The sequence below is a fragment of the Echinops telfairi genome, unplaced genomic scaffold, assembly GCF_000313985.2.
Source record: "Echinops telfairi isolate 266 unplaced genomic scaffold, ASM31398v2 ScPeMD7_2;HRSCAF=8, whole genome shotgun sequence".
Lineage (NCBI taxonomy): Eukaryota > Metazoa > Chordata > Mammalia > Afrosoricida > Tenrecidae > Echinops > Echinops telfairi.
Window position 1 is genome coordinate 4,209,254 of NW_022103898.1, and position 8,150 is coordinate 4,217,403.

Sequence of the window (8,150 nt, forward strand, 5' to 3'; positions counted from 1 at the left end):
CCCCCCCAAGACCACCTCTCACACAGCTCCCCACCACCCCTCACGCACACAGGTTGCAAACTTGGCCCCCACCAGAGGCCTATACTGCCTCCAGTAAGCCCACTACTGCCCCCACTAAGACCACCACACACACACACACACACACACACACACACACGGTAGTGTGAGCACAGAGACAGACCCCCAGCATGGTGTCCTACCCTGCTCCCACTAGGACACACACACACACGCACACACGCACACACCACACACAGGATAGTGTTAGCACAGACAGGGCCCCTACCATGGATGCCTGCCCTACCCCCACAAAGACCCCTCCCCCCCACAGACACATACAGGGTGGGATCAGCACAGACAGCACCCCAAGTGACCTGTTCCCTCTGCATGCCCGCAGGCTGTACTGCCAAGAGGAACTTCTGTGAGGGTACCTGGTGTCAGAATGGGGGCACGTGTGTCAGCAGGTGGAGCACATACCTGTGCTTGTGCCCGCTCCGCTTCGGCGGGAAGAACTGTGAGCAAGGTGAGTCCAGGCCCCCAGCACAACCCTCGTCCCCCATCCTCAGGAGAGGGTGGTGCCTGGGACCTTCCTCGGGGTCTCATGGCAGATCTGACCGCCGAGTGTCCCCGTCCCACCAGCTGTGGCCCCAATGGGCTGGACCAGACTCATGGGTCATAGAGCAGGCTGAAGCTACAGCCAAGGGTCACAGTGTCCATTCTGAGCAAGACTACGTGAGGCTGGGTGGCTGTGAAGGCCGGGCCTCAGTGGGGATCCTGGGCCCCAGGCGGCCACCTCTCACTGGTCATCCCCATCTGAAAGCTACAGATCCCTGGGGCCCAGCCTCCCAGCTCTGTCCCCTGGCCCTGCAGGGGGCTGGGACTGCCCACTGTGTCTGGGTTTGTGTGAGCAGGGAGTAGGCAGGCCGGTCACAGGGCTCCACGCCCCCGGAGGGGTTTGTGGTGACGATGTGTGTCCCTCTTGGGGGAGGGAGGGAGAGAGAGGACCCAGGGCCTATGTCTCTCCTAGTTTTCCCCATGGTCACTTCACTGGTCACCCCAAATCATCCAAGGGCCTTAGGGCAGCTGGGAGCATAGGGGCCACAGAGGGTTGGTTCCTGCCCCAGAGTGGGTGGCAGGGATTCCAGGTGCCCGTGCCAGCTGAGAGCTGCGCAGGCTGTAGGCCTGAGGGCCCGGGTGCACCTGTACGGTCCACACAAGTGTTTGTGCGTGTGTTGGCACCCAGGTGCCCATGCAGACTCACACTGTCTCAGATGCCTGCACACGATGCCCAGCCCTCCCCAGCCCTGAGGGCTGCCAGGCAGGTGTGGGTGTGGCAGATGGGCAGGGCTGGCCAAGATCCCCCAGCACCCTGTTCACTGTACCCAGGAGTCTGAGTTACCCTCTCTGCCTGGCCTCCCCACCCCACTGAGAGCACTTGATCCTCTGGCCAAGGTCCTAGCCTGCTCCCCCCAGGAGTCGGTCTCTGCAGGGCCTGAGGTGGGAACCCTGCTTGTGACAGAACTGCCCCTTTGGGTGGCTGTTCTGTCACCAGGCCTTTCTTACGCTGCACCTCGGTGCATTCAAACCGCCAACCTTCCCAGTAGTGGTCAGCGGTGAGATCATTGGCAATGGGCCTTTGGCACAGAAGCAGAAAAGGCTCAGACGTGCAGGCACACATACACACACACGTACACACACACATACATACACACACATACAAAAATACACACTTACATTCACATATATACACATGCCTATATATACACATACACATACACATACATTCACACACACATGCATGAGGTCACTGCGCCCTTCAGGGCATCTGAGGCCAGCCAGCTCTGTGTCCGCAGCTATGCCCCACCCCCAGCACTTCAGCGGCGAGAGCTTGGTGTCCTGGGGAGACCTGGCCATCACCATCTCAGTGCCCTGGTACCTGGGGCTCATGTTCCGGACACGGAAGGCAGGCGGTGTGCTGATGGACGCCTCGGCTGGCCTGTCCTCCAGGCTGCTGCTGCAGGTGAGCTGAGCTGGGGGGGCTCGCAGTGGGCTCGCCATGGTGCCCACAGCGGTCTGCGGGTTCTGCAGGGGGCAAGGGCAGGAAGTCGGGAAACAGTGGGGAGGTGGGGCCCGTGAGAGGCCCAGGGGTACTGCCCAGTCGGGGGGATGGAGTGGGAGCCTTGGGGCTATGTGGGCCAAGGGCCTGCCGTTCGATAGCCACAACCCGAACTCGCTGCCCTCGAGTCCATGCTGACTCCCAGTGGCCCTGCAGGACAGTGTGGAACTGCCCCGGGGGTTCCCAAGACGGTCACTCTTTGCTGGCGCAGACAGCTCGTCCCTCTCCCGAGGAGCAACTGACCATGCAGTTAGTAGGTCAACAGGTCACCAGGATGCCGTCAAAGGGCAAGTTGACCCTGATCTCCCCCCTGAAGCTGTGGCCTCTGCTGTGGTTGACTGGAGTCCTAGGACCACGGGGCCACCTTCCAGCAAACCAGAGAACTCTCCCCTGAAAATTAGCCCATCAGTGGCTCACCTGGCCTGCCAGCCAGGTGGCCGATGAGTGGCAGTGGTTAAAGAGCTCAACTCCCAACCAGGAGGTCAGCGGTTCAAACCCACCCACTGCTCCTCGGGCAACGAGGTGGCCGCCTGCTTCTCCAAGGACTCCAGCCTCAGATAACCTGCGGAGAGTGCTGCTCTGCCCTCTCAGGGGGAGGAGTCAGAATCGAGTGGACGGCGGGGGGTGGGGTGGGAGGGGTCCTCCGGGCACGCGTGCCAGCGTGGAAGCGGGCTCCGAGGGACCTGTATTCAGAAGTAGATCACCAGGCCTTTCTTCTGAGTCAGCAAGCAGGTTCCCTCCTGGGTCCTCCTCCTGCGCCTCGCACCCTGGGAGGAGCCTGTCCTGCACACTTCCCCAAAAAGCCCCGGGTAGCACCTCACCCTGCTCAAACTCCCTGCTGACCAGTCGACGCCAACTCCCAGTGGCCCTGGGAGAGGGTAGAGCTGCCCTGTGGGTTTCTGAGACGGTCACTCTTTATGGGAGGAGAGGCCTGCCTCTTTCTCTCAGGGGCCGACTGGTAGGTTCAAACTGTGGATCTCAGGGTTAGCAGCAAGCTTTCTCAAGACCTTAATTAGATGAAAGTAGCAGCGAGCGGTGGGTGTGAGGAATGCCTCCCAGGCGGTGGGGTCTGAGATGGTGGAAACAGTTAGGAGTTTGTCTGCGGAGGAAACACCTGGTCCCCACCCCATCCATCAGCTGCCCTCTGCGGCAGCTGCTCAGGAGGGTGGAGGGCCTCACCATCTGCCTGGGGTTTGCGGATGTCTGAAATGCTCCCCACTCAGAAGGGATCTTGGTGTGGGGCTTGCCCAGCCATGAGCTCATTCCCCCACCCTCAGACTCTGTCTGAGTGTCAGTGGGGACAGGACACCCTGCATGGTCACCCCTACCTGGTCTCTCCAGCCCACCAAGCGTTGCCTCAACTCCAGCGGCATGACCTCTGATAACGGGCACTCTGATGCCTGCTGGCCAGGCGCCGTTGAAGGGGACTGCCCGACCAAGGGCTCACCAGCTTCCCAGTGTCCCCAGCGCAGCCAGGTGGCCTCACATTGTCTCCTCCCAAGCTCTCTGTGTGTGCCCCAAGGGCCTGTGGTCCTCTGGGTTTTGTGTGGGTCTTTGCACACGAGTGTTCCTGGGGTGGGTGGGGGGGTGAGGCCGGTGGACTACAGAAACAAGCCCAGAGACAGTCATCCATGTGTAAGAATGAGCTTTTTATCAAGAAGTAATGATATATCAGGAAGACATCCCAGCCCAGTCCAACCCAAGTCCCTCGGTTCGATACTAGTCCATAAATCCCTCTTCAGGCTCCGGGAGCCAAATACAACGATGCAGCATGCAGGAAGGTCACAGGCTGGTGGGTGCAGAGTCTGGTGGGTCCAATGGAGGTGGGCGCATCTTCAGGGCTCGAGCAGGTCTCAGCGTGACTCATCAACAGGAAGATGAAGGCAGGGGGGGTGCGGGAGGACCCAGGACCCTCCTCATGAGCGGGCCACGCCCACAAAAAGGCGCCATCAGGCTGTGACCTCACGGACAGGCTAGACTCTGCCCCTACACTCCAAATTGGCATGAAATTATGTAACTACCACAGAGTGTATCTACATGTGTTTGTGTGTGAGCGTGCACGTGTGGGCTCTCTGTGTCTGCATGCGTTTGTATCTGTGTGCTCTGTGTGTCTGTGAGTGTTTGTCTGTGTGAGTGGGCACATTTCTATGCACCTGTGCGCTTGTGTGTCTGTTGATGGTATTTGGACATGCTCAGTCTAGGTCTTAGAAAGTGGAATTCTGTGCTGTCACCCAGAGAGACCGCTCCCTCCCTCCTCCCTCCCACTCTTTTCCGTTCTAACCCCCCCTTTCTCTCTCTCATTCCTTCCTTCCCCCCTCCCCATCTCCACCTCGCCCTCCCTCCTCCCTCCACCCTCCCCTTCTCTCCCCCCAAATCCTCCTCCATCTCTTCCCTCTCTTCCTCCCTCCTCTCCTCCACCTCTCCCTCCCTCTCTCACACAAGAAGCTGCTGCCTTGACCACTAGCCTCCTCCTCTGCCTGGGGGCGTGGGGTGTGGGGGCTGGGCATAGAATAACCCACCCCAGCACCTGGCAGCCCCACTGTTAGGAAGTCTCTTCCAGAGCTAGCTGCAGTGTTTCCTGCTGCAGCCTGTGCCCTAGGGCAACTTCCTTTCTTCTGGGGCCCCTGGGCCTGTGGGGCAGGAGGGGCAGTGGTGGTGGAGTCTTGCCTGGCATGGGGCACGGGCGGGGCAGAAAGGAAGACCCGAGTGGGTGGTCCATGAGGGCGGGGCCCCAGGAGCTCCTGGTGGTAACCTGGGCAGTGACTACCCTTCCCCTGGGCTATGCCTGGACAAGAAGCTGCCGTCTGCCCGCCCACCCACCTCAGCGCCCAGGAGCGTGTCCACGGGGCCCATGTACCGTGGGTGTAATTACCACTGCCACTGTCTGTCCCTGTTCACTGGTGGTGTTGCCCTCTCCCTGGCTGCCCCAGAAGTGCCCGCTCGCTCTCGGCACAGCTTGGCAGGCACGGTTCTGCCCGGGGCCGTGGCACCATTGGAACACATTAAATTGGCTGCTTGCGGTCCGGGTGATGAATGAGCTCTTGGCACCGGGGTCTCTGTCGGAACAAAGTATGCTTCCCACCCACATGCCCGACGGGCAGAGACGCCTGAGCCCTGACGTTCTGTGCAGCTAATCCAAGAGCTCGGTGTGTGTGTGTGTGTGTGTGTGTGTGTGTGTGTGTCTTTAATGGAGGAATTTGAGCAGCCCCTCCTTTGGAGGGGGGCGTGGGGGGGGAGTAGGCAGGAGCGGCAGCCTCTGGGACAGCCTCCAGACCCCTGTCACCATCCAGAGGCCCCAGGGACAGAATGCTGGGCGTTGCCAGAATGTCCCAGGTTATTTCCCACAGGCCTCCTGCAGGCCCCCTGGGCTCTGATGGGACAGTAAGGGGTGGGATAGGGTGGGGGGTCCTGACAGTCCCCCCTCCACCTGTGGTGGCAGGCTGGCTGAGCCCACGTCATCCACCCTGAAGCCCTAACCATTTGGGACATTGCTCTCTGGCACGGCTTCCCCCGCCCCCCCAAACCCGCCTGTATTCTCTGTGGGATAACACAGCTCTTGTTGGGAGGAGTTGGCCCACGGGTGGCAGATGGGAACTGCAGTAGGCAGGGCGCATCTTTGTTGACACAACGTCACTCATATTCTGCACCTTTGGGTGCTAGAGTCTGGGGAGTGAGGGAGGAGAGAGGAGCATGAGGAACAAACACAGGGGTCTCACAGCTGTGGAGGGGAAGGAAACGCCCCTCACACACACAAGGCGGCTAAGTGCTGAGCTGCTCCCCTCAGGGCCAACAGTTCGATCCCACCAGCAGATCGACCGGAGAGAAAGGAGGCTTTCTGTTCTCGGAAGGAGTTTGGGCCTAGGGACGCACAGCTCTGCTCTCCCTGTAGTGCTGTCACGGGTCAGAACAGGCTGGAGGGCAGTGAGATCTCAAACGTGGCATCTGTCAGAGGAGCCCTGGGCGCAGTGGGCAAAGCTGGGCTGCCGACCCTAAGGCTAGCAGCTGGAAACCATCCAGTGCTCTTTAGGGAAAAGACGAGGCTCTCTAATCCGGTGAAGAGGGAACGTCCCAGAAGCCCACGGGCGCAGAGTGAGTCCCTGGGAGTCGGAACCAGCCCCAGGGTGGCGTGAGGTTTGGGGAAAGTAAAGGGAAGCCAAGTTCAAAAGAAGGCAACAAGTAACCTTCTTACAATAGCTGCCCTTTGGGACCAGAAATCATTCTATCTCTAGATACGCACGTGTGCGCGTGCGTGTGTGTGCACGCGCGCGTGCGCGTGCGTGTGCGTGTGCGCATGTGCGTGTGTGTGCGCGCGTGTGCGTGTGTGTGTGTGTGTGTGTAGATGTCATTGGCTACATGACTTTCAGAGCTCAGTTCCTCATCGTTTCTGTCGTCCATCCTGGTCCCATCTTGGCGCCGTGGTGTCTGTATTAGAACTTTATATCAAGAAGTTATTTTGTATCCAGAAGGCAGCCCAGCCCAGCCCACTCAAGTCCATGGGTCCAATGCCCGCCAGGACCCTCTTCACACTCACGTGTCTGCAGGCCGGGCATTCAGAGAGTGAAGCAGGGAGCCGGGAGAGCACAGGCTGGCGAGGGGTAGAGTCTCGTGGATCCAGGGTCGGTGGGAGCCTGGTAGGGCCCCGACCGCTCTCAGGGTTGCGGTGGGGGAGCACATGGGGTCTCCCCTAGAGGCACATGCAAGAGTCCCAGCAATCAGGAAGGAGAAGTTCCCGGTGTCTGTCTCTCTACAGAGGCCACACCCCCAAGGGGGCATCATCATCAGACTGACCTGATTGACAGCTTGGACTCCACCCTGCACATTCCCACAGGGTCAAGTTGACATAAAACCTAACTGTCACACAGACTAAGGCCGGTCAGGGGAAGGTGGGCAGGAGGGAGATGCTTCAGAAAAACTCACGGCCAAGTTAAGTTTGTCTTTTCATCCTATTTCTCCAGGATCCTTCTGAAGCCCCCTTGTATTTCTCACGGGAGAAAGACGGCTTTCTACTCCCGTAAACATTACAGTCTTAGAAACTTACAAGAGCAGTTTGCTCTGTCCTATCGGGTTGCTATGACTCAGAATCGATGGGTCAGGGCGCCTCTCCCTTCTGGCAGATCCGGGATCATTACGTCCAGTTCGAGGTGTCCCACGGCCCCTCCGACACGGCGTCCACAGCGCTGTCCCGGACCCGCGTGACGGACGGGGAGTGGCACCACCTGCTGATAGAGCTGCAGAGCGCCAAGGAGGGCAAGGACATCAAGTACCTGGCAGTCCTGACGCTGGACTATGGCATGGACCAGGTGAGCATCACCACACCTGCCATCCACCCCTTGGAGGCACCGAGCGGGGCTTGAAGGAGATGTGTGCTGTGGCTGTCCTGGAGACCTCCCCGCCCCGGGTGGTCCACTCCAGACGGCGGCCATCCCCACCCCGCTCTGTCCCCTCCCCGCTCAGAGCACCGTGCAGATCGGGAACCAGCTCCCCGGGCTGAAGATGAGGAGCGTTGTAGTGGGGGGCCTGTCTGAGGACAAGGTGACCGTGCACCGAGGCTTCCGGGGCTGCATGCAGGTATGGAGGTGCCTGGGGGCACGGTGGGTCAGGTGTCAGGCTGCTCCCCGGAAGGTCGGCCGTTTGAAGCCCCCAGCAGCCCCTCAGAGAAAAAGGAGGCTCTCTGCTCCCAGAGTCACCGCCTCGCGGGTCCGCCCCACCCCGTCCTTAGGGGCACTGTGAGTTGGCATCCACTGGCCAGCAGGGAGTTTGGTTTGGATGCAGGTAGCTGCTCCCCCCCTTGACAGCGGCTCACGTCCGCGTTCAGAATTAGAGTATTGTCACCATTGGTGAAGGAATACCGTCTTTCTGAACACTGAAGTGATCAGCTGGATCGCGACACGCGTGCAGGTGACACACAGGAGATGGGGGAGGGGCGGGGGCAGAGCGTGTGTGAAAATAGGGTGCGTCTCTTAACAAGCCCAGCATTTCCCAAACTGAGCAGGTTCCAAGCAGATGTCCAGATTTCAAACTCAGACGCATCCTGTCC

At 59.9% G+C, this 8,150-nt stretch overlaps 1 protein-coding gene across 1 annotated transcript in view; it reads left to right on the forward strand.

Annotated features, from left to right (window-relative positions):
* CELSR1 (cadherin EGF LAG seven-pass G-type receptor 1) overlaps window positions 1-8,150 on the forward strand; it is a gene marked incomplete at its 5' end in the record, with an annotated part of 123,796 nt that overhangs the window by 84,479 nt on the left and 31,167 nt on the right. Inside the window, 4 exons of the mRNA XM_045290688.1 lie at window positions 395-520; window positions 1,851-2,017; window positions 7,228-7,413; window positions 7,568-7,681. Coding sequence (XP_045146623.1) covers window positions 395-520; window positions 1,851-2,017; window positions 7,228-7,413; window positions 7,568-7,681 — 593 coding nt within the window. The remainder of the gene's footprint in view (window positions 1-394; window positions 521-1,850; window positions 2,018-7,227; window positions 7,414-7,567; window positions 7,682-8,150) is intronic.